This window comes from Mugil cephalus, chromosome 23 (genome assembly GCF_022458985.1).
Source record: "Mugil cephalus isolate CIBA_MC_2020 chromosome 23, CIBA_Mcephalus_1.1, whole genome shotgun sequence".
Classification (NCBI taxonomy): Eukaryota; Metazoa; Chordata; class Actinopteri; order Mugiliformes; family Mugilidae; genus Mugil; species Mugil cephalus.
The window spans coordinates 3,481,591-3,508,628 of NC_061792.1; the positions used below are offsets into that span (position 1 = coordinate 3,481,591).

Sequence of the window (27,038 nt, forward strand, 5' to 3'; positions counted from 1 at the left end):
GCAACCATATGGCAACAAGCGTGGCTAGTGTTCCGGTTTACTGCGCCGGGTGAAAACAGCACAAAAGGACAGTTTCACGTAATACTAACACCATAAGTTCTAAATTACTCCCTTTAAACTTGTTTTAAATACTTAAATAAAACAATTAAGCATATACACCTGCTGCCTTCGGAAAGTAGGAACATAGTTATTTATGATAAATACTGCGCTGGATTAGTGCATTAAGAATAGGGTTAGGGTTAGGGTAAGAGTAATTTATTTATTTATTTTAAACTCTGAAGTAAACTGAGGCAGTGGCCTTATTTACTATATAGCTGAGCTAATGCAACAACAGTAAAACCAAACAGATTACACAGTCATACAAAATATGTTAAAATGGTGGAATAAGTAAAATAATAACACCATTAAAATAAATTAAAATCTTTAATTGTTAACAACTAGTCCACAACTAGTTGGTGAGGAGCGACTAGTGACTGAAGTATTGAAAGTATCAATATTTTGATTTGAGAATCAATTTTAGAGCATAAAGATCTGGGATCGGAACTATCCATATTTCAGTATCGATTAGCACATGACTCGTAGCAGGCCTCAAGGAAAAATGAAGGATGACACATTTGTTTGTAAGTGAAAATAATATTTATTTGCAGCAGGATGTGGCAAGTGAATATGCGATTTAGCTACGGTAATAAAAAAAAAAAACAACAGCAACAAACAAGCAAATTATGATTTAAACACTACAACGTGCTATGCTGTACAGTACATATGAACGCATCTGTGTATACAAAAAAAGGCATATCAAAACGATTTTACACAAATGGGTAATATGTACATACCACAAAATACACGAAAACAACTATATGGATTTTTAGCCTGTCTCTGTTAATTGAAATTTGGATGGGAATTCAAGCAAATCGGCCACAATCACATATTTCCTGTTCAGCCTGAGGCTTCAATACAAAACGCAGAAAGACAACCATAATCCCGGAAAACTGACACTGGGAGGTGTCATAATGCCCCTTGACGCTCAACCTCCAGCTGTTTCAGAGTTGCAATGCATAAAAACTACAAGAAGGGAATGAGAATCTCCAAGAAGATAAAAACCAAACCGTCAAAGAAACGAAGCACTCATCCCTGAATTTGTATGGTCGATAAAAGAATCAATCATTAAATTGTAGGATTTTTGTTTTAGAAACAAGTCGATTTTCAGAATGTATCGGATTTGCATTAGGTACAATTAAATTTGTATATTGACAGAAAAACCCAATACCCTGAAAGCCAGAACAACTACAACCAAATCCAAATGCCATGTTACCAAACCCTTTTTCTTTTTTGATAAGAATTGAGTCTGGGTGGGCTAGGCTAGGTTAGGCTAGGCTAGGCTTATTTAAAACACCCCAAATGAAATTCAAAAGACTCAGACCAGACACTTTTTTTTTTATAAGAACTGAGTCTGGCTATGCTATGCTAGGCTTTAAAACACACCCCATAGTGAAATCCAAATGACATCCAAAAGAGTGTTACCAACCAGTTCCTTTTTTGGATGAGAATTGAGTATGGCTAGGCTAGGCTAGGCTAAGCTAGGACTAAACTGCATAAGATTACGCCTTCCTAATAAAGTGCTCCTAAAGTAAAAGTTGACTGCGCATCCCAATTAAAACATATGGTGGCACATTCTCCTGTACAGCGAAACATTCCAGAAGAAACGCATCCTACAACAAACATGAGCAGCAAAGTTCAAGTCATTCACAGGAACAAGTTACATACAGTACAGTAAACTAAACAAAACAGACAATAACAAGCAGATTTAATATATTCGTTCGAACTAATACCACTAATGATTTGGCATTGTATTCATTTACATCAAATACTAATATCAAGCATTATTTGGAAGTATATTTTCTAGAGTGAGGAAAAACTCTACTCTTGTCACTAAATGAGATAATAAGAAGATGCTTTAACCGGTACCTTTGTCTCTTAGGATTAGAACGTTTATTCTACATTTGTGATCCGGATGTGAACGAATAACGAGGAAGGAGGAATGCTGGTTCCGTCTTTGGACAAAAGGTGAATGTGACGATAACCTGAGAACAGAAAACAAAAGGGATTAGGAGGCAGCAGGACATCTTCAGTTACTTGTACGTAAGAGAACTGGAATCAAGACACTCGTGGAGGTAGTGCACACGGTCACAAGGGCACTCCCTCGGAAAATTGGTCAAGAAGCACTTGGTTGGGAACTGCTTACGCTTCTGGCAAAGATCTGCTGGAACAATTTGAACGATGATGGACAACTACTGGGTTTAATTGGTTTGAATTCCACAAAATGTTACGTAGGGGCAGCCGTATAAATGCATTGAACTTTATCTACCCTACCTTGCTGCATGCAGCTAAGAGGGAGCGTGTACTGCCCCACAAAGTCGTTCTTAGACGTCTTGTCATAGTCTTCCACCACAAAGCGCACCAAGGCCAGCTCAGGAGTGTGGATGGTGAAGCGCAGAGTGTCATACCATATGGGGTTGAACCCTGTGAAAAGGCCAAAATCTTCACTGCTAGCACTCAGACAAAAGTATTTCTGTGGTGTATAAGCCAAGAAAAATGGTTCTGTACCGTTATTCTCAATGTATCTGGTCTCCTGCTTGGCTTGGTCCATAGGAACCCCATGAATCTCCACTCTGACCATAGGATCCACAATAGAATCCTCTTTGATGTTGACTTTGGGCAGCTGCTGACCACTGATGACCTTTATCGCATAACACACAAATTTATTCCATGTTGCATGTGACGACCGTATAAAGTCTTTTTAAGGCTCTCTGGGCTCTGTACCTGTATGGTGAGGACAACAGGTTGGTAGTCATCCAGTTTTTGAGGCGTCTCGGGGTCAAACCTTTTCTCTCCCTCTCTCATGAAGCTGGGCTTCAGGACGTAGCCGCAGCATCCGTTCTGATTGAAAAGTCCGTCGTTCAAGTCCATGCCCTCTCCCGCTGTCTGGAAGTTCAGTGCGACTGAGGGAAAGAGAAATGTTTTACTTTATGATAATTTGACAATGTTTTGGTAAAAAAAAACAAACAAAAAAAAAAACGGAGTGTACTGAGGCACTTTGTAAGAATGGAATTATTATTAAAGCTGCACTGGGAAACTTATGTGGAAATCTTTTATAGATAATAGACAAAACAATTTGGTGAAATAGACTTGCGTATTTCCCATCAATCAAATCTGGTCTAATATAATTTGTTCATAATAGAGTTTTATATCCCAATGAACCAGTCTTTGGAACAGCTGTTTGAAAGCAACAGATCCGCAAGATCCAGCGCCCTTCAAAGAGTCTTAAATACCGTCTCTACTTCACAATGCTAAAACCACATGTTATTCATCATTATAGGGGAAATATATCAACAACCCCAGCACTACAGCCAGACTGACACAGAGTCAGAACTCTCATTCATTCATTTACAGCGTCTGAAGTCTCAATGGCGTCCGTTCCGCAAAAGATTTCATCACGCAAAATTAAGCCCAGTACAGCCTTAATAGTGAAAGAAAGACACTGGTAATGGTGAAAATCTGAGAGTTATCTAAGACTGAAACAAGTCAAATCTATTGTTCAGTTGCAGTCACCGATTTGGCACCCAGTGTTCCACATTTCCTGAGGATTAAAATTGGAGGAGTCAGTTCGGAAGCCGGTGGGATAAACCCTGGTCAGCTGTCGCGAGTTGTGGTGCACAAACTCGGCCCCTGGAATGGAAATAATACATCAGAAGGATAGTTAATGTTGAGGTGTAACTGGAGCCAAAAAATTAATACAGAATGTTGTGCTTATTAGTGATGCGTAATGGTATAACAGGACTCACCAGCCTCTCTCAGGTGTTTGCGGGCCTTAGACTCAGTAAAAGACGTCACCTCATAGAACTTGGAATGCATGCGGGAGTGCTTGAAGCTGATAAAGTGCACACTCTTGCAGTAGACAACGCAGTCCGATAGCTCCTTGGACAGACGCTGCCTTGACCTCTGTGAAAATAAATGAAATGAAGACAAGGGATGAAAGAGGGATGACACTGATCGATGCTTGGGTTTGGTAATAAACACCTTTTGCTGTGACAAGGCAAGGAACTAGGGATCAGTGTGTAGGGCGGAATGTCCACGAACCGGAAGGGTTAGCAGTTCGAGATCCGGTACACTCTTCAGACCATTCGCTTTCACATATAGGCATGTCACATAAGCTCTGTAGGGCATTTTATAATGACTAAATATTATAATCTAACCAAATTACTGTTGCTGTACATAGCAGTTAACATTAGAGGCAAAAGTGATACGACACTCCAAAGAAAAATCTGTATTTTTAGTGAGTATTAGGTAACATGAAAGAGCGCCAAATTCAGTACAAGGAGGAGGGCGGGACACATGGATGAGCCAACAAAACACTGGACCTTTACACTGGAAGATGCAGTGTTGTATACAGTGAAGATGCATGTTGTAACCATGAACATAAATCTTTCCTAATTTTAATAAGCTAGGCAAACTGTGTCCTGTCCACAGCTAGGAGGTTTTTGTGGCTAAGCCCAACACTGAAAATGATATCACCTAGCTAAGAAGAGCTATCAGTATCAGCCACATGGACCATAGCATATTTTGTTGTTATGTTGTTTTGGTGGTCCAGTCTTGACTATAGAAATCTATAGGTTGAAGCCATTTTGGGAACTTGGGTTTCCCACCAGAGACTATAATATTACAATGCATTCTGAAATCTTGTTAAACAGCAAATCCAAACTTTCATTTTACCTAGTAACACTTGTAAGCTAGTCGACGAGTGGTTCGAGAAGTATATAAACATTTGAGCAATTAATGTGAGATGAAAACTCTCATAATTTTTGACAAAATACTTACTTTTTTCAAGATTTCTGTATACCTAAAGGATGACAACTACACTTAATTGCGCAGATCACTGTTAATAAAGAAGTTTTTCAGGGAAGTCAGTCATCTAAGAGGCTTCATAGGTTCTGTTGACTGGCAGGACGATTAGGCATTGAAACCTTACAGGTTCATTAAGTCACATGAGGCCCATTGACTTCAACACATGTCCAAACCGAGCATTAGCATCAGTTGACTGGTGCTCCAGTCACTATCATGTGATGAGGTAAACCCCTTGGGGTGAAAAGGAGTCCTGTCATGGGTGGAAGCGCCAAGCACATTGAAACCTTGAGATAACCCCCTTTTGAATTGTGTAAGCGATACACAACCACAATGCCAAGCGAAAGCAGGTGCGCTGCCACTGCTGCACAGATCAAAGGCATAGGGAAACATCCAGCGTACCTCAACGTGCACGCCTGCCAGCTTCCACATGAAAGCTGATCAGGCCGGTCCGCCCTCACCTCCCCAGCACCCATCTACCAGACATCTCCCCCGACATTTAAACCATCAGCAGGGGCACCTCAGACCTCGTATCGCTGCCAAACCAGACACTGGGCTCACCTCTTATGGCTCTGTTGACAGGATTCCCAGGGTAGCATTTCATGCCCCTCATCAATAAACATGTCTCAAAGTGCCAACTGTTTCCTTTAGACACTTAGTTTGCTGTACTAGGCCCAGAAGTACATTCAACACGCTGTTACAAACTCAAAGGGTTTGTAAACCCAATACAAAGTATATGTACAATACTTCTAAGTCAGCCACATAAAACATAATAATAAGTTCTACCTATTGGTACATTTCTCACCGAGGTATAAACCATTCCCAGTCCCAATGTGAGTTGTTGAGTTGACATTTAACTTGCAATTTTACAGGATATGTCAACTACTACTCCCACTGTGCATTTCAGTTCAACAATAAAAAACCTCAGCACTTTCTTGATTTGCAACACTGGATATGACCGCCACATGGTCTACATAACGGGCCAGGTAATGCCTGCTAATCATCTTCATAAGCAGGCTTGTAATAAAACATAATGAGTATTAGGTTCAACAAGTATTTCAAATTTACACTTTTTATTGCTTTTTGAAAAAAAATCTTTATTATGGTGTAAAATAAATCTGTATGAGAAACTTCCTACTGTTCATATCAAATGAACATGCTATCTTCCATTTTTCCAATGTCTGGGATCATAAAGTAAGTATAAAATATAAAATTTAAAGATTATCTAGCTAAAAAAGTAACTGCGTAACCACAATGCATAATATCTATTCAGATCATAAAAACAAATACTGTGCACAAGGATTTGTTTGAGTTAACTCTACATCTTGATAGCTAGGGCAGAGGACGTTGGTGTCGTGAGTGGTTGCCCAAGGTTGAAGTTCCATTCTCTCTTTCTCTCTCTGTCTTCCCTGCCTACCACTATCTCTCACTGTGCTATCATTTGTGTAAACAGATCACCTTGTCTGTCTGCTCCCTGCCTTTCAATCCTCTCTATTTTTCATGAGGGATGAGAGCAGTTTATGCAATCCTTCTCTACTGGAAGAAAAGGCGAATGAGGTGTCTGGGCGTCTTTGGTTGGCTCACCAAAAGAAAAAAAAAAAAAAACTCTCACCCAAGACAAAAACACAGAATTTGTAGTTTTAAGACAGTACCAATGGTTCACAGCTGTTTTCTTCAAAACTTAGGACCAATATGCACTTAAAATCTGCTACTGTATAGCTATAAGCATTAAACATAGCCAGACTCGGTAAGTAGGGCACAGACAGTCATTGCAGTGGTCTACTGAACATTCTTCAAAGAAATCTGTAGCACCTTTGGTTTTGAAAAATGTGCTGCCCTGTGACTTGCATGAGTCCTTTCAGGTCCTAATAGAGGATTGGTTGTCTAGAAAAACTGGCTCCACCAACATCAGCTAAAGATCAGGACCTAAGGACTCGCTTGATTCCCCCAGGGTGGGAATCTTCAGGACGGCACACTTGTGAAGGTTTAACTCAATACAAACAGCTACTAGAGGGTTATGTCTTTGCTCACGGAACATGGGTTTGCTTACACAACAAACATTTGTGTTCTCTGTAATCACTGGAAACCTAGGGTTCAAAGCAGACGGTATCCTGAGCACTGAGTTGAGATGTATTATTTTTTTTTAATAAATATGTGTAGCTCATTATTTGGCATTAAGTGCCAAATAAAACCATATAGGGTTATTGGGATGTAAACAGTATGCCGGTGCATGCAACAACTGTTCAATATGTTCAATTATTAACATGACATGTTTAATCAAAAGGAGAGCCTTTATTTTGGGTTACCTTAATCTATTAAGTGTTTAATTCGTACAATGAAATCCACTTCCTGATTGTCTTGAATCATCAGCCTAAAAAATCCCTGAAATGGACGTTCCATGGTCTATATCAGGCTGGATCATGATGCCGTGCATAATGGGGCTGAAGCAAGAAAGTTACAAAGCCGCGCATTAAAAGCAATTGGACCCACCTTAACCCTGTGACGGACACTCTCGCGGTGTAGGTTGTCTTCGTCTATTTCAGCCGCTTCGTCTTCATCACTGACTTCCCCCGTTAGAGACTCCTCTGCAATTCCGTTCACACTCTCCTCTAGGCCGCCAATTTTCTTTGCCTTCAGAAGAATCTTCCCCTTAAGATCCTGACAGAGAGGCCCAATGAAATTCCAGTCACCCACGATGTACAGTTTAATTTCCAAATAAATCATATATATGAAATGATGCCTAGATGCTAGGGGCAGACACTAGGGCAACAGGACTTGTAGGGTTTCTTGAAGATGTTTTGCCACTCCACAGTTTTACAAGACTGGTGGGGAATTGAAGATCAAATGGAACATCTGAACATCAAAAACTCACAGCCACAGAATGGACGAAGGGTGAAATATCTTCAAGAAACTGTTGAGTTGCGCTTGTGTCAGCCTGTCTGTAGGATATACCATGACTGGAATTACTGGGAACTTCACAGGCAAACTTGCTCTGCCATTTTGCCTTTGAATGTCAGCTTGTTGATAAGGAGACAGAATGTATAGAGTTTACCTGTTTTAGCTCACAGGCAATGATCAGAAACAATGAACATAAAGTAGTTTGACACTGCACCAATTTGCCACAGAGTCCTTTGCATAGACATTTGATAACTTGAAAGTAATTTGTGTAGCACATTGACAAGGATGCGGTACAAAGAATCAAGTGAACAAGGAGATGAAGATATATATCTCAAGCAAATTGAGACGGTATGTTGTGGTGAGAAGCTTGAATGTCCCTTTTGAAATTCATACAATAGTACATTGGGAGTAATTTGGGGTTCAGCTATAGGCTATAACCACCTAGTACCAAGCACAGTGAAGTAAGGATAAGATCAGTGACTGCACTGCTAACCTCAGGAGATGGCAGCCTGATGGGGGCCTTGCCGTCCAGTGTGGTTTTCAGTAGCTTGTCACCGAGAATGAGATTGAGGTGTTGGGCCATGACTCTCTGCTGCTCAATGCTGCAGTGGTTCTCGATGGACATGATGACTGGATATTCCGATACCTGGACGGGGAGAGGAGGAGGTAGAGGGTAGGAGTGAGTTAGTGAGGGAGTTTGTAATTCAACACTGAAGAGCATTATCATAAAGGGAAAACTAATACGCGTGCTGCCATACACCTGCGAGTCACGCCTGACTGGCTGAAAGACCAGTGGATGGATGGACATGGGATCAAGAGGCCACAATATTCAGTTGCAGACAGACATCATACACAGCTGACATACTTGTGAACTGGCAGCTGTTTACTTTGGCGTGGGGCTAGAATTCTAATACAAAACCTTGCCCAGTTGTACTTCCACTTATTAATAGACAATATGATGCCAAATGATTGGTTGGTACAGCTTTACAGAACAAGGACAGCAGGAACAAAGGTAATGTTTTCGCATCAGGATTACAAAGAGTGCTTTGCTGTCTTGAAAAGCAAGACCATTTTACTAGTCTTTTCCAACATGTTAGGACTGAATGGGCACAGGTACCTTGAAGGCGTAGTTGCCAATCGCATTGACAACATCCTTGAAGAGTATCTTGGAGGTGAAGGTGTGTCCGTGATAGACGATGGGCTCTCCATTTGCACCATCCCAGCAGTCTATTTCTACACACCGGCAACCACGACTCAGAGCCCTGAGTAGAAAGGATAATTAATTTATTACTTTGTCACTTAGGGGTTCTATGAGTGTAGAACATACACTGAGCCTGAGTAAATCTTCTTTGTTGATGCCGTCATTAGACAGATGTTTGCATTGATCAATCTGATGAAACGGAATTAATCCCTTAGAAAGAATATTATGTCAGTACTCACACTTCATTTTATTAGTGAGGATTGGAAAAGCAGTGAATGGGGGGAAATTAATGCTAAAACTCATTAGGCACAGTGGAACATGTTACAGAACTCATTTTCCTCAGAGACAGACCCTGAAATCTATTAAAAGGTTCGGAAGTGGATTTGAAGAGAACCATCTTCTGAATAATCTATTGTTAACTGGTATTTCTTGGATGTGTTGGCATGCTGTAAGTCAAGCACTGGCCAGATGTAAGAGTGATTTAGTGTTCAGCAATCTTCGGAGATAACAGAGCCATTTTAAAAGGTAAGTTAGTGTTCCGGTCCACGTGTTCAGATTTGACTAGAGAAAGCTTTGAGCATTTTCCTTTGTGGTTTTGTGAAAAGTTTGGAGAACTTTGACCCAAAAATTGGAGTCCTTGATGATTTCCAATTATTCTGAGCAATAACTGTCGAAAGGAGAGAGAGCCACGAGTGAAAAAGGTAAAAAGTCGTGTTTGACCATGTGATTGCAGATAACCCTAGTCTGCCATTGTATAAACTGCCCTTCAACATGGGCATGTTACCAGTGACTGCAGTTTGACGTTCGTAAACTAGCAAAATCTATTGACCGGCTCTTTAAAATAAACGATGGGAACCGAGTCACAGTAGAGAGCATGTTACAGAACGGTTATTACTCCACAAGTAGTCTTCCAGCACTGCTTATTTCACATGGATGTGTGACTAATTGTTATCTGAGTATGCAAAGGAGCCTTACCTGATGTATCCCTCCACACTACTGTGCCCACGGAGCTGGTCCTCCATCAGGTAGGTGTTGTGGGAGGAGGAAATGAAGTAATGGCACAGCGGTTGGCGCATGTCCTGAAAGACACCCTTCCGCTGTGGGTTGAAGATGGAGCCCTCAGCTGAGCCCAGGTATATCAAGAAGCCATCAAATGTCATAGCATTCAGCAGTTTGGCTGCAAATTCAGAAAGACTGGGTCAGAGCCTTCTCAAACAGTCTCAACCATTGCTAAAAGACAATAGAAATGACTTAATCATAATTTTCCTACAGCATTAGGATCCCACTAACACCAAGATACAGTGCATTCCTTGGTGTACCTGTGTCCGAGGGCTCATAGCGCTCAATGAGCTGCTTGGCATGCTCTTGGGTATCATCCACCTCCAGCTGCTCCTCTCTCAGGAAGTCCTCCAGGTCCCTCTGGGATAGCTTTTGGCCATCAGCTGAGTACTCCTGAAAAATCCTCAGTACATCCTCTCGCTGGGTCAACATTTTGTAGAACAGCACAAACTCTTCATCCTCCAGGGTACCCGACTGGGACTTATCAGCCATCTGCATCAAAATGCAAGAACTCTTACGGGGGTTGTCAAGAGAATGGTAACAGAAACCAAACTCTATCGTGAATCTGTAAATCACGGACATGTCTGTAGTATATGTGTCTGTGTCAAAGGCTCTCACTGTGAAAAGACGATGAGCATGGTGCTCATTCATGTCTACGTTCATCATCTTCAGCAGGTCTCGCACTTCTTTGAAGTTCATCCTGCCATCATTGTCTTTGTCTGCTTTCTTGAACCAGTCACCAATCCATCTGGGTACAAACCTTTAAGGAAAGTGTCCCATTCAATGGCTTCAACGTACACTTGATGAAGTCTGACGAGCCGAGGCGCTCAGCATGGCTCAGTCACAATGAGTATGGCGACTAGTGTTAGGTTGGACTGCCAACTGGAAAACTCTTTCATACCACTGTTGGCATACATATATTATACTCTGAGTAAAGGATACTGGTCAAGTTTCTCCCTTTCTCCCATGTTTTCAAGGTTCTCAATTAGCTTCCTTATGCCCTTGATCCAGGATTGTGCCTCCTCAGCTGATTCGGCCACCAGGTCCAGGTTGCCCCTGCGGCCTCGGAAGACCAGCGTAAAGCATCGGTCAGCCGGGAATTCATCTGCAATGCTGAGCAGTATCTCACTCTGGTGGCCTTCTCTTATCGCCTCAACATCACTCACAGAAACTAAAGAAAACGAAATGAAGCACAATTTAGAATTACTTACATCTCTTTCTCTTGAGTTGGTATGGCAGCAAAGTACAAAAAGTTGTGTTCTTACATGTCGAGTGAGTGTTCCCAGCCTTCTTGGATTTGTACCAGATGGTCATGCAGTCATCCTGCAGCTTGAAGTATCGCTGCTTCTTCCAGGTACGAGACTTGATTTTCCTCATCACCGTCCCCACCAGCATGGACTGGAGGTTATCATCCCCCTGAATGCCTGAAAAGAAAAGAGACCAGCATGTTGAGGTCCATTTGACACACTTAAACTTCCATACCCTTATACTAGTGAGTGATGAGGTAGCCTGCTATACCTACTGTGGCTTGTCAGATACAGCAGTTTTGTTGGGTTGTCAACAAACCAGAGGCTTAGAGGTTCCATCCCTCGTATATAGACCACATGCCAAAGAGTCAATTAACAATGCACTGAGCGTTGAGTTGCTCCCAGTGCCTGGCACTGATTTATGAATGTCTGCATAGAATAGGTAGGCCCTTTGAGTACAAATAGGTAGAAAAGCTTTATATAAACCCACCAAGAATATTTGTATCCTTTATCTACCTGTGACAAAAGTTAACACATTAAATTCATATATATACATATACATATACATATACATATACATATACATATACATATTGCTCTCAGTTTCATATTTAGACAAAGCTAACCCCAACCGCAGTAGATAAAAAGGTGACTTGACTCACGGAGGTCACTCCCCGTGGAAGCCATTTGTTATCTTCTCAGACTGCCATCTAAAGACAACAAGACAGATATCAGAAAAGCACTTTTTATAAAATAAAACTTAAGGGGTAGGTAAAAAGGCTGCATTAAATAATATAGTTTTCTGGGGGGAAAAAAAGCTAAGCCAAATGAACCTGTGGAACCCTACAAGTCGCTAGGCTCAACAAAGGTAAGACAACACTGAGGCCCTCTACAGAAAGACAGGGATAGAGCCGGATGTTCTTTCTGTGCATAGTGTCATCTTCTTTGCTGCGATGTGCCGGCATGAAGACTCGTGGTGCCAACACACTGCTGGTCAGGAAGGTCAGCTATGCAGTGGAACTGGTCACAGTGGAGGCAGAGATAGAGAAGGGGATGAAGGGGAAGCTGAAAGTCACCAGGGAAATCCCCTTTGAGATATTTATCACATTTATTTCACGTATCTGAATTTGTACATTCATCACACATGCACATATGTGAAATGTATTTCTAAATATATAACAGTCGTCACACTCCGTGTGAACTCTATTCTAGCATATGTATTGTGTATACAATATTTCTATTCCTTATTGTTTCACACATTTACATACATTTCTGTAATTCTGTCATATTTATTTCATTCTGCTCTGTAATATTAACTCCCTACTCCATGCGTTGAAGTTTGTGTATTGGTATCACTAAATGAACATCTTCTTCTAATTAGGGTCTTTGTAAAGATAAGAGATTTCAATTGATTTATGAGATCAAGGAATAATGAAGTCCTCTGGTTCTCTAATAGACCATCTGTAACACTACAACTGCATTTTATTACCACTTCATTGTGGTGCAGAAGCATAGGTGGCAATTTGTGCATCCTCCGCCTGTGAGTCTTTGTGGTCCACCTTGTGGACATTTTTTGGTTGGTTTGCTCCTCTTTTATGATCATTTGTCATTGTTTTGCTCCACTTTGTGTTTCTTTTTGTTTGTTTTGCTTCAGTTTGCTTCAGTTTGTGGTCATTGTGTGGCTGTTTTCCTTGTCTTTATGGTCATTTTGTGGTTGTTTCGCTAGTCTTTGTGGTTCTTTTTAATTGTTTTGCTTCTCTTTGTGGTCATTTTGTAGTTGATTCGTCCCTCTATGTGAACCCTTTCGGTAGTTTGGCTTCTCTTGGTTGTTTTGCTTACCTTTTGTGGTAATTTTCTGGTTGTTTTGCTTATCCCTGTGGGTGTTTGCTTTTTTTTTTTTTTTTCTTGTTGTAATGCTTCTATTTTTGTTCATTTTGTTCTTAATTCTCTTTTGTGGTCATTTTGCTCTCCTTGCGGTCAGTGTTTGGTTGCTTTGACCTTATATTTTAAGCCATTTGTGGTCATTATATGTCTCAGTTTTGTGTTTCCTTGGGGCTGTGTTGCGTTTCTCTGGTGGTTTTGCATATTTTCGTGCCCGCATGGACACTTTGTAGTGGTGCTCTGTCATGTCAACAGCATGAAAAATGTGTAAACTTTCCGTGCTGGTACCTCTTTCAGACAGGTATTTAATGAACTCATAAATGGATTCATGGAATAAAGAATTAATTGTTCTCCAATCAAATATCAGTAGTGCAGAGGCATGGCAATTGCCACCCCATTTCTCAGCCTTCCGTCCCACACTGTCTAGGGCGTCATCAGGCTGCTCATTAAGCTGATCTGTTTTGCAGCCCCCGTTGTGTGCTTTGCGTTTTGTCCCGTACTGCACTTTTTGTTCCATCTCCGGGTCGAGCTGTGCGAGCCAACTAATCTTCCCAAATCCCTGCTGCCTTTCATTTGTGACCTGAATGAAAATCCCCATCATTTTGTTCTGCTGACAAAGAACCCGCACTTCTTAACACCAACAAATAGAACCAGCTCGCCTTTGCCTTCACTGTAGCTGTAACGCTTAGCTCTGACTATAGTAAAACAGACAAGTCATTTTAAACTGAGTGGAAGGCAGATATTGCATCCAAAGCGGTAGCACAAAACAGAAAAAGTCGAATGAAGTTGAATGAATATATTCACTCAGTTATAATACAAAACTATAGCAGCTGTGCTCCTCTGTCATGCGTGTTAACTAAACAAAGTCTATACAGTATATCCACTCTATTAGGGAAATGTTAAACCCGATAGATAAACTCTAATCCTTCTATGTGCTTTAAGAAAAACCATTTGGATGAACCTAACCAAATAAAATCAAGCAGCATTTCACTTAGAAAGAAAAAAATGCGGCAAATAATCACATAAATTCTTGCTTTCTTCCCTCAGATATTCAACTATTCAAGTGTGGAAGTACATGGAAGTGACACATTGTGTTTTTGCAAAATATAAAGTGTATTTAAAGATTATACAAGAAGCCAAAAACGGGGAAAAGCTAAAGATGAATGGGAACCGTTGAGGTGTATCCTACCTGTTGCTGGATCATCCTCGTCGCTGCTGCAGAGCTGGAAGAGATCATATGTCCCGGGAGCTGCTGCTGCTGTCCCTCTGCATGCCACACTGCAGCGACAAAAGCCGGCAGCGACTGAAGCCTGAGTCAACCCACTGCGATGCTCACCTGTTGCCTCCTCCCACCCCTCCTCCTCCTCCTCCTCCTCCTCCCCCCTCCACATGCTTTTTGCTCTGTCTTCATTACATCACATTTAATTCTGAGCTAAAGAAAATGCTTGAAGCTCATATTCACTTTGTGTGTGAATGCAAATGTTCAGCCCACTATAGAATGGGCGCCTCTGGTGGAAAGTGAGAAAGATTGTCCGCTGGTTGCAGAATCGGTGGTGGCATCCACCGGCCCCTTGACATGCCGGATGTCCTTGGGCAAGACGTTGGTAGACCAACCATGCCACCAACCAATGACTACCGGAGCACTTTGCAGCTCTATTGCCATTAGCGTGTGATTATGTATTGGTGGCGTCTGGGAGTTACGAAACTTCCAGAATACAGTATATGATCCCATGGATTTAAAGTTACCCAGAGTATATGGTTTCTTGAATTGAACTTTGATGATGTATGGGCGTGTTGCTCTGAAACCAAATCTCTTGGACACCATCTCTGGTGTTGAGATATCTGGATGGGAAAAAGGTCGTCCCAGCGTACCCACGATAAGATCAACCCTTTACGTCAAAGTACGTCTATGGGGCTATAAATATTCTGTGATTGAAACCGTCTGCAATGAACACCATTTTGACTCTCAAGTGACTGGCGCGAAACTTTTTCACTACTGCGGGATCTCCACAGGCAACGTGAGGTGTCAAGTCCCTGCACGGGATCAGATTGATTTACGTTATGATTTCACACTATATGGAGTCAATGTACGAAGCGATGTTTCGGGAGAATGACTTAGACCATCTATTTCAAAAACACATTCTAGCCTTAGGGAATTGGGGTTAGTGTGGCAGCATGACTGCTGTAACTCTGGATACTCATGACCAGAGCGTCGCCCTCTAGATTTGACTACGTCTATCCCATGGTGCCAGCTGGAGGATTAGCAGCACAGCTCAACTGCACAAAGACACACTGTGTTTTTTCTGTCCTGCTTCATGTTACCAGGACCAAACCATCAAACTTTGATCAAGTCAGTTTAGCGACAAGCCTGCTAAGAGAGCGCATCAGGGAGGCATTACTCATCAAATGAACCATGCTGCTCCCATCTCACTTACGGCATCATTACTGCCATCACTTACGCACCTGAGAGCTCACACGTGGAAGTTTAGATATGAATGTTCTCCCTGTGGTTTTGGGCTGTGCTCTCTCCGCTCGGGTTCGGAGGCATTAATAATCCACGACTTCAGCTCAGTGACCCAACTCAAATTACACAGAGACGGAGCCAAGGCTAAAATGGAGGGAGTCCCCCACAATGACCTCGAGTAGGAAAACTACAGTACCCAAGCAGCAGAAATTACAATAGGTGAGCTGAACTCATTTATACCAGACATACTAGTTTGTTAAATAGTTGAACTTCCCTTGTCATATTTCCCTCTCTATACAGAAAATGTAAAAATACTTTACTTTTCATTTAAACTGTTCATCATGAGACTTTAAATCGGTTGTTCCACAAATTCCTCACTAGGACCTGGTTAAGCAATACCAGGAATTTGTGCGTTGGGCTGCAAAATACTTGTTGGACATGGTGACCAGAAACATAGAGCAGTTTTGTACGCCATCTACACCAAAATTTCTTGATAACACCTCCATCACTGGCCATTAACACAAATGATTAGAAGGAATACGGAGACCTAGTAGGGAGTACTTAAGGATGGTGTGACGGCAACTTAGCCCGGGAGGCAAACTAACCTCCAAGCCTGAAATATTTTTGTGGTGGAAACTTGGTCTGGAATTGGTCGATTGGGAACCGATTGTCCTCTGGCAAAGATCTACATGACAAGATATCAGGAAGACCAAGGGAGAATGCTCAACCAGCCTATTATGGCCAGCATTCTCTTTTTTGCGTTGATGTGATGGGGAGCTGACATAGCAGCAGTACTGGGTAAACTGGTCAGAAAGGTCAGCTCTGTGGTGGGGATGGAGCCGTGGTAGCGACAGAGGAGATGGTGAGAGGGAAGTTGAACGTGATATTTGACTATTCCCAAACTTTTCTTGGGACCCACATTTTGCCACTAGTTGGCCTGTAACATGAGTCGCCCTACGGGGGCGCAACTGGAACACACTGCATATCATGCCAGTTCCACATTATCTAACCCTAACCCTAACCCTACCCCTAACCCACTTTATCGCCCTATCCCTACTATTTGTTTGAAATTGTAATTGTTATAATATTATTTTATACTGTTTTACTGGAGTGTTTGAGTATGTCAGAGTTCAAGAAGCTCATCTGACTCCACAACGCCACATCAAGCAGTACCTTCCAAACTCCACTGTCTTTAACTCAAGAACAAATTAACCGCAGATTTTGCAAAGAGTTTTATTCATTTTCGATACAAATGCCACATGTGTTGCACATGTTCTGACATATGTATAAACATACCACAGACATTTCACATGTACACATATGAACAGTATTCTGGCACATATATACGCACACTGTTTTTTGCTGTTTCTAGTGGACAGTATTTAAGCACCATCCAGTATTATACACTACTGTATAGACAGTTTCTTTCCCACTGTTAACTCCCTGTATTGCCATGTCATCTTTGAATTTCCCCTCTGGACAATAAAGGCACATCTGCCAAAGTTTCTGTTAAAGCAGCAAGCTTATGTGAAGTTAAAAAAGAACTTCTGCAGTTTTAAGGTAAAAATTACAGCCTACACAAAAAAGGATGAGAAGTGCAAATGAGTGTGCATCCTTTTTATAACTTGTTGATTTGCGTTCAGAATCAACCACTTATCAAGCTCATGTAATGTACACACTTGTCTTCACCAGAAGGGAGTATTAATACTAATACTCTCTATAATAAAAGACAGAACACAATAAAGATAGCCTTAAATAAATAGAGAAAATATAACGTGGCTATGAACCAGGGTGGCAAAAAAAAAGAAAAGAAAAAAACACACCCAAGCAAGGCTAAACTTTCAAAAAGAGCCTGCCATATCTATGTGAAAAATGTGTTGTGGTCTGTTGAGACTGAAATGTATGTCTGGCAACACGGCACATCAACAAAAGAACACCAGATCCATCCCTCCAACACTGAAGCATGGAGGTGGCAGCATCATGTTTTTCTTAAGCTGGAAATTATTAACAGGAAATTATACAAATGCAAAAGACTCTTATTTACACAGACAGTGTCCTGTAATAGAATCAAAAGGTGCTTCCATTAAGTATTAGTTTAGAAGTATGCACACTGAAAACCCATTTGCTCTTGGTTGTATTTTTTTTTTTTTTAAACAAAAACCTATGTTTCATAAAACTTTTTTTTTTATTTTTTTTTTTTAGCAGATTAAATATTTTAGGATGCACTGAATCTGTATATCATATACGGCACACTGAGGCGACTTGAATATAAGGATTCATGGGAACAGAACTGCAAATTTCAAGTAGAACATGTGAACAAGAACACAATCAGGCAACAGCCTTTTCTTTTCAAGTATTTCATAAAAATTGTGCGGTCTCCTTTAGTTGTTGGGCGACAACTAACTGCATCTAGTATTTTGTAATTAGATTACAAAATAAAGGTAACATAATACATTACACTGAAAAAAAAACAAAAATGTGAGTTACTAAATCTTCTTTTATTCTTTCTGCCGAGTTTTCTTTTATCACTGTGCAAGAATGCCTTCTCTTGGCATTTTCTGGACAACACATTGTAGGTCGGCTAAATTTGAGTGGAACACCATCAAGGATGGCTTATAAGGAGCTGTGTCTAAGACAAGGCAGGCTACATTCATTTGGCACTATGCGCTCAAGTTTTTAATTATTGTATCTGTGCTGCCTGTATTCTACCAATCAAATTGGTGCCAAAGCCAAGTCCAAGGTGGGTGGCCATGACTCTGGAAAATAAGGCCTTTCAATGTTGGAACTTCCGTTCTGAAATCAGAGAGAGGTCTCTCACATTACTGCTGTCAACATAAAAATGGCAGACCTGAGGAAACATCTACTAGAACTTTCACTACAATCAGTCTTATAAACTAAAGTACCTACTCTGCCTGGTTTAAAGACATATTTTTAAAGACTTTCTAGCTTTGTTGCTGAATTTAAAACCGAAAATGTCATAAAATAAATTAGGTAGTTATCTCAAACCTTTCCAACACTAGCTGTCTCTGAATTCATGAAGGCTCGTCATCTGTTTGGCAGTTCCTTGCTGGTGCACCAAGAGCAGAAAGAGATCGGTGAGGGCGCTCACTGTGAGGGGAGAGGTATCCCGCGGGGGTCGGTCACCTGACCCTCCTGCAGGTTCTTCACCAGCTGGGCCAGCCAGCGTTTCGTGGTGGTGTCATCCTTCAGGACCTGGGCGAAGGTGGTGTCTTTGAGCTGGTCGGGGAGGCACTGGCGCAGAGCTTCTCTCGCTCTGATCAACAGGAAGCACACATATAGGTTCATGGACACACTGCCAGTATCAGACCCAACATTCACCTAGAAATATGTATTTTACGTCACTGTCATTACAACAGAAACGAAACATTGTGGGGGCGGCAGTGCATGCATGCATGCAATTGCGGTCTAATAAAAATTACTGTTATAATCAATAATAAAAACAGATCTCTACAAAAATATATAAAATGTAAAATAAGTGATTGTATAAATATTCATTGATCCTATTCAACAGTCCCAGCAAACTCATGCAAGAAGTCTCACAGTCAGTGAAACTGAGATCGCCTGAGGGCAGTTGATGTGTCTCAAGTGACCGTACTATAAAGACACCTATGTCTGGAAGGTCCAGCCATTGGTTGATCCCTATACCTGGCTACAATTACACCATGAAGTCACAAAAGATAGTCCAAGAAAAAAATCATTAGGAAGTGGAAGGAACAAGGCAACAAGGCCAGCAAACTCAGTGCTATGTTTGGCAGACACCAAATGCTGTGCAACACTACAAACACACCACCCACACTGTTAAGCATGGTGGTGGCAGCATCATAGAGAGGATCCTCTGCGGCAGCCCCTGGGTCACTTATGAGGGGTGAAACGAATTCCGCAAAACACACAGTGGAGTCCTGGAGGACAACCGGAAGCAAGGCAATGGTCCGAAGCACACGGTGAAAGCTACCCAGACATGGTTTAAAGACAACAAAGTGAATGGACAAGGTGCACACCTGATCCCCGTGCAACCTGAGTCTGAGCATTTTTCCTGGAAGAATGGTGTAAAATTGCAATGTCCAGATGTTCAAGCCTAACTGAGACCTTGCCCCTCAGATCAACGGACCTCTGTTGAATGAGAAATTGTACTGTCTAACTTTATCTACTACTAACGAAATGCCTGAGACTCCAGCAACACTTAGTAGTATTTGGAGCAACTTTATTTGACCGACCAACCAACCAATTCTGCTTGCAGCCTTCGTCGGCGTCACAAACAAGCATGCCGCCAAAGCATTTTAAAAAATGTATGAAGTTAAAAATAAAATTACCAGTGGAATTCAACGGGTTAACCTCTGGAGAATGAGATCAGTCACTTTAAAGGGAATGAATAAATGTCCATCTCTTGCTAGCCCTTACTTACTAGTTCGGCTGCCAAAGCAGCACAACTTGTCAGACTGTTCAAGTTTCCTGGTACTCTGGTGCGTTAATACCTCTGGTCCAAAGTGTCTTTGAAAATATCTTTCAATGTTCATCCGATGATAATTCCGATAATTTAAAGAATTAGATATTAGAAATTAGAAATTAGAAATTAATTAGATAGCTACTGATTATGTACCTATGCTAGCTTCGATAATCCAGCTGTACTCTATAATTTAGCCAGTTTAAAAAAAAAAAAAAGGTTTTCTATTTCAAATCAATCTTCATTTTAAAGATCCATTATTGATCCATACAATTCCAGTATCAATTTTCTCCCGTAGTCTCCCTACAGTCTCGCAAGACTGCTTTCAAAATAATATTAGGTCACGCCTAATTGTTAATGAAACACAAGCCAATAAAATATTGGGGAAATACCACAAATATCCAAAACCCTTTGCTTTGAACTGAAATATCCCCTAATTAGTCAAAACGGGACCTAGTGAATTGGACTGGAATCAGTTCATACATGTAACGTTAACTTAGAGATGTTTGCTAATGAGTCCATTAAGAGTTGGGCATTATTAGGATTACTCAAACACATCAGTTTTGAAAAATTTGAGTAGAGGCGTTAACTGTTCATGAACTTCAGGATTAATATTTGAAATTTTTGATGCATTATAAAACTGTGAAGTGACAGGTCTGAGAGTATTTAAGTAATTGAACACACTGAGTGTCCTACGTCTGGTTTGTTTACTCCTTTCCTTTTGGCTCCATTGCGTTTTTGCCCATTGAAGTACCTGGAGTTGTCAGACAGCCGTAAGTAACACCGCACCACATGCTTCAGCAAGCGGGCCGAGGGTTCTTTGGAGAGCTGGAGGACCATTTTACCCTGAAATACAAGAGGAGGTCGTGAGGCCCAGGGAGTAAAAAAGCAAGTGCGCTCAATTATTCAAAGGATATAACTGACTCACAAGAATCATGGCGACATGGGAGAAGCGCTCGTAGGTTTGGCAGATGTACGCCAGGCCCGTGTCGTCCAAGAGGATCTTCTGTAGGATAAATGTAGCGACCTAGAAAACAGTCGAAAACAGTAAATGTCATTTTGTGGTTGTAATCAAATATGATTAGTCTTTTTGGGCTAAGTTACTAGCTATGTGTTTTTGCCATAGACTGTGTGAATATGGATGGTGGAAATCAAGTGGACCTCCCCCTGGTGGCTGGCTGCAGTATAGGTCATAAGCTCCGCCTCCTCCATGTTAGTGGACGCGACTTGAGCCAAATTGAAACACTTAAACAGATCTAATCTCTTCTTCAACTATCGTCACTAGGGTCACGGGGGGCACTGGAGTCTACCCCAGCTATCATCAGGCGAGAGGCGGGGTACACCCTGGGCAGGTCGTCAGTCTATTGCGCTAAAATAGATGTCAATTTTTTTATTCAAGGATGGTTTCTGTCATTTTAGGTAGTTAACATAAATATACAGTTGTGCTCAATAGTTTACATACCCCTGCAGAATTTTTGCTTTCTTGGCCTTTTTTCAGAGAATATGAATGATAACACAAATTTTTGACAAGAAAAAACATCCAAATGACCCCGATCAAAAGTTTACATACCGCAGTTCTTAATACCGTGTATTGCCCCCTCTAACATCAATGACAGCTTGAAGTCTTTTGTGGTAGTTGTGGATGAGGCTCTTTATTTTCTCAGATGGTAAAGCTGTCCATTCTTCTTGGCAAAAAGCCTCCAGCTCCTGTAAATTCCTGGGCTGTCTTGCATGAACTGTGCGCTTGAGATCTCCCCAGAGTGGCTCAATGATATTGAGGTCAGGAGACTGAGATGATCACTCCAGAACCTTCGCTTTGTTCTGCTGTAGGCAATAACAGATCGACTTGGTCTTGTGTTTTGGATCATTGTCATGTTGGAATGTCCAAGTACGTCCCATGTGCAGCTTCCGGGCTGATGAGTATAAACTTGCCTCCAGTATTTGCTGATAACGTGCTGCATTCATCTTTCCTTCAACTTTGACCAAGTTTCCTGTGCCTTTGTAGCTCACACATCCCCAAAACATCAGCGATCCACCGCCATGCATTACAGTAGGAATGGTGTTCCTTTCATCATAGGCCTTGTTGACACCTCTCCAAATGTAACGTTTATGGTCGTGGCCAAAAAGTTCAATTTTGGTCATCACTCCAAATTATCTTGTTCCAGGGTTTTAAAGCTTGTCTCTGTGCTGTTTGGCGTATTGTAGGTGAGAAACTTTGTGGCATTTGCGCAGTAATGGCTTTCTTCTGGTAACTCGACCATGCAGTCCATTTTCCTTCCTTGTGCATCTTGAAACAGCCACACCGCTAGTTTTCAGAGAGTCCTGTATTTCAGCTGATGCTATTTGTGGGTTTTTCTTTGCATCCTGAACAATCCTGGCAGCTGTGGCCAAAAGTTTTGTTGGTCTACCTCACAGTGGTTTGGTTTTAACAGAGCCCCTGATTTTCCATTTGTTAATCACAGTTTGAACACTGCTGACTGGCATTATCAATTCATTGGATATCTTTTTGTATCCCTTTCCTGTTTTATACAGTTCAACTACCTTTTCCCGTAGATCCGTTGACAATTGTTTTGCTTTCCCCATGACTCAGAATCCAGAAACGTCAGTGGCTGGATAAAAGATACAACAGTCTGTCTGGGTCCCAGAAACTCACTCAGCTTTTATGCACACACACTGATTGCAAGCAAACAGATCACAGGTTATAATGTTACCTTTAGTAGCCATTCAAACCCATTTGTGTCAACTTCTGTGCATGTTATCAGGCCAAAGTCACCAGGGTATGAGAACTTTTGATCAGGGTCATTTGGGTAGTTTCTGTTGTCATTATGATTTGAAAAGAGAAAACACAGTCGTTTGACAATAAATGATTTCACCCAACCGCTAAGCATGAGTGGAAAAAATGTTTTTGTGTTATCATTCATATTCTCTGGAAAATGGTCAAAGAATCATAGATTCTGTATATCAGTATACAAAGGAAAACAGCGTAAGGAAATGGGGATGCATTGTCCATATTTATATACAATCTACATTTTCGCAGGTTTCTTTGAAGCGTCTCTAGTTACTGCCCTTGACTGGACAGGAAAAGACAGTCTGCGAGTAGACTCGATAACAATACAGGAATGATAGGAAAATTAATAATAAAAAAAAAAAAGTCGAGGGCAAAGTACCGTCTTGGAGAGCTCACTTCCAGACTCCATGATGCGTAGGCACAAAGGAATTATCTCTGTGGTCAACAGGAAGTTAATCACTTCCTGCTCATCTGTTTTCACCAAAGCACCTACGCAGAGTTGACACACAGAACACATGAGACTAGGCTCTTTCAAGACATCAGTTTCAACAAGGGGAAAGCAGAAATTGAGATTTCTTACCAATGACTCCTAAGCTGGTGAGGCGGAGGTACTCAAACGGCCGCGTTTTGCTCACGGTGTGTAGAAACGGATAAAGGAAGAGCGGGATGTGTGCGGCCAGGAAAGCCGACCTGTGACAGGACCAAAGCTCCGGCGTGAGCAACACTACTTAAGGTGTAATAGGTTCGACTGGGAGTAGAGCTCCCTCATTATTTTACAGGGTTTGATCCCAATCTGAGTCCTAATATTTTAATACTTGGTTTTAGTGTTATTTACACACCACATATTCATTTTGCGTCATTTATTTAAACAGGATGTCTTATTGCAGTCAGAATAAAAAAAACTTATAGCTACACTGATCAGACATAACATAATGACCCCTTCCTAATATTGTGTAGGTCTAAAATTGAATTGGATTGGACCGAACTGAACAATGATTCATCCACATAAAGGACAAAAGGTAATTGTGGAGTTCCTCAGGGTTTTGTGCTAGGGTCTATACTTTTCACCTTATACATGTTTGCTTTTATTATTATTGTTATTATTATTATTGTTGTTATTAAGAACTAAATGCATTTCTTTTACTGTGCAGATTACTCTTTATATTTATTTAAGAAGCCAGATGATACACATCATTATTACCACTTTCCTAATATTGTGTAGGTCTCTCTTGCGCCTCCAAAACAGTTGTGACTCATCAGAGAATGGACATGGGCCTTCTAAGAGTTTCTTGCAGTGTCTAGCAACAGAAAGTAGAAGCCTTTGGTTCTATGGGTGGAGGGGAGGGGCCTCTGTGGACCACAGACACTTAATCAGTTTCGGATCTAGTGAATTTGGAGGCCAGGTCAACACCTTGTGCTGTTCTTCATGTTTTTTGAGTTTTTCCTAAACCGTTTTTTTTTTTTTTTTTTTTTCAGGCTGCATCCTGAATCATAGCTATGGTGTGGTTGCATCTGGTCTGGTCTACGTGTGTGGTACATGTCTAAGTAACATGCACACGAATGCAAATCCAAAGGTTTCCCACCAGAACATTGCATTGTCACAAGATGGTCAATGTCCTTAACTTCTCCTGTCGGCAGGTTAAATGTTGTGGCTGATCGGTGTCTATCTATCAATAACAAATGGCATTTCTAACCAATGAGTGAGAGGAATTGCCTTGTTACCTTGTCTCTGGATGGGAGGCTACACACTGGAGGAGTGCCAGTGCATTACACACTCTATTGGACTGGTGTGCTGTCAGCGTGGGAGGATTGATCGATGGGTAGATGTTGACGATTTCCTGGCAGTGACAGGGATGCAGGTACAGGCATAGAATGAGACACTTAAATAGAATAGAAAAATAGAACACTTAAATGTATGAATTTTAAGTATATCTTCCCTTAAAGGCCCAACTGACCTGCAGCAAAGCTGCTATGGTGCCGCAGGAGTGCCACAGCATGGGTGCCAGGTCTGGCACAGACTCCCTTTTCTTGCTGAGCTCCAGAAGGGCATTCTCCCTGGTCTCAGGGCTGGACAGCTCATTGATCCACTGGTAGATCTTTTCTCTGTCTACTTGTGCCAGTGCCGTGGTGACAGCCTGAAATCAGGGTATCCCATAAGTGTATTTTCATTGTAAATGAAAATGTGATGCAATCAGTCTTATGCCGTAATTGTACTACTGCGCAGGGCTATGCAAGAACTTTGCGCATGGATCCTCTGCCAGTGTGTGACATTTATACTTGTGCGCTCATCAGTCCGGCTTGCTCTGTAACATCCCCACCCAAACGCTAGAAGTCGCTGTGTTTTTGTTGCCTGGTGGATTAATTTATGTTTCTTGCTTCGCTTTCAACAATGGAGGCTGAAACTTTCTCAGAAATTTCGGCCGAATTCTGCCAAACACTATTCAGACAAATGTATCTCCAAACATCCTCAGTTATCATTTCCAATTCTTTATTGATCCAAAGCAATCAATCTGAAAAGTACGGATGTGGAGAAGCAGCAGGAAATACTAAATCGGAACTATGCCACAACCAAGTGGACCAATCACAGCTCTTGCACACTGCCTCACTGCAGCATGTAGTTATGTATGTAGTTACATTCCTGGGGAGTTGCACGTCGGCTCTGCAGCGAAGTCTGTGCAGGGTCTGCGTTAACGCAGGAGCTTCTGCGTCAACTTGGCGCAGTAGTATAAACTGTGCATAAGTATGTAGCCTACTGGACGCTTGAAATAAACGGGCTTCTGCACCAATGCATTTTCAGCACATATGCACATTACCACGTAAGGAATGAGTTTAATGGTGGTTATAATGAGTTCCACCCCCTTCATAGTATGTGGCAGTATGAATATCTGGTATGGTTAGCATGACAAAGTTTCAAAACCCGCGCCTACTTACTGCTCCTGTTGCCAACATTTTGTGCAGCAGTGCTTTTATAATCCGCTAAGGCTTTCTGTTAAGCTGTATTGTAGATTTTTAAAGTGTTTTGACGATCTGAAGCGGAGTTATTCAGCTTGAACAAATTAAGCTACATTAGCATGAGTGACCCGGAACAACATGAACAACATAAGGATGTGCGTATCGATCCAGAAATATCGATACTTCCGATCTAATGTGTGTTTTTTTAGACTCGATCTTCACATCAAAATCTCGATACCAAGTCCGCTTTCACGAGAAATATCAATCCTTTTATGACACCGAAAAAAAACTGAAGACCGCTCTGTCTGGTCCCAAAAGAAATATATCGAAATCAGAGCGACTGCTCTTCTATTCATTTTTGTTTGAGAGATATTTTATTCCTTAAATGTGATTTGTTTAGATTTTCAATTAAGTTGTTGATTTGTACAGGTTGTCTTTAATTGCTCCAATTGAAAGGAAGTCTGATATGTGGCAGTTCGTTTAATTCGTTTCACAAATTCATTAATCATTGTAGAAGTCATAATTTTAATATATCCAAGTCAACGTCTGAAAGTATCGACATCGGTGTCGGTATCGGGATTTTAGCCTCGATATTACTTGCTATCTGATCTTCTTCTTCTTCTTCTTCTTCTTCTTCTTCTTCTTCTGTGGGGTTTATAGGCATCTGGAAAACCAACTTATAGGTGCATTACCGCCACCAACTGGACTGGAGATTATAAAACAACAACAAACAAACAAAAAACAACAAGTCTAGCTTCTGTTGTCTAACTCAGTTTCTGTCAGGAACTTAATAATGCCATGGTGTGCCTTGACTGCTGATTTCCCCAAAAGCGCTGTTAGTGCCTTCCTTGGGGATTGTTCCTCTGGTTATCGTATTTCTCGCACACCCACATGAGCAGGGACCCAGATGAACTGTGTGAATATGCCCTTAACTTGTGTTCTGTATATTATTAGTAATATTTCATTATATTGGTTCTGAAGGCTGATGTGACTGATCTTATGCTTGATACTGCTGAGGTACTGCCAGATGCAATAGCTACACTTTCTTTTTCCTTCTCCTCTATCCACTGTAATGCTTGATCTGATTCTAACGAAAACTCATGAAGTTAGTTTAATTGTGTTCAAAGCAGTCTGACACTCTTGGGAAGATGTTTACCAGTTGACCCAGTGTGCCACCATTAGCGCAA

General features: G+C 41.3%; 2 protein-coding genes across 2 annotated transcripts; both read right to left on the bottom strand.

Moving 5' to 3' along the window:
* Positions 1–617: 617 nt before the first annotated feature.
* Positions 618–14,502, bottom strand: plcd4a (phospholipase C, delta 4a). Its single transcript, XM_047576311.1, has 16 exons — positions 14,375–14,502; positions 11,967–12,014; positions 11,323–11,481; positions 11,000–11,228; positions 10,676–10,805; positions 10,318–10,549; positions 9,974–10,175; positions 8,915–9,059; positions 8,291–8,443; positions 7,390–7,557; positions 3,843–3,999; positions 3,610–3,726; positions 2,821–2,999; positions 2,605–2,737; positions 2,371–2,520; positions 618–2,081 (listed from the first exon to the last, which is right to left on the bottom strand). Exons 2-16 carry the CDS (start codon positions 11,989–11,991, stop codon positions 1,990–1,992), a joined length of 2,271 nt encoding a protein of 756 aa, XP_047432267.1. The 5' UTR covers positions 11,992–12,014; positions 14,375–14,502; the 3' UTR covers positions 618–1,989.
* Positions 14,503–16,864: 2,362 nt separating this feature from the next.
* cnot9 (CCR4-NOT transcription complex subunit 9) lies at positions 16,865–25,973 on the bottom strand. Its single transcript, XM_047576166.1, has 8 exons — positions 25,831–25,973; positions 24,855–25,034; positions 24,622–24,737; positions 23,480–23,589; positions 23,279–23,388; positions 21,040–21,138; positions 20,866–20,957; positions 16,865–18,923 (listed from the first exon to the last, which is right to left on the bottom strand). Exons 1-8 carry the CDS (start codon positions 25,846–25,848, stop codon positions 18,755–18,757), a joined length of 894 nt encoding a protein of 297 aa, XP_047432122.1. The 5' UTR covers positions 25,849–25,973; the 3' UTR covers positions 16,865–18,754.
* Positions 25,974–27,038: the final 1,065 nt, after the last annotated feature.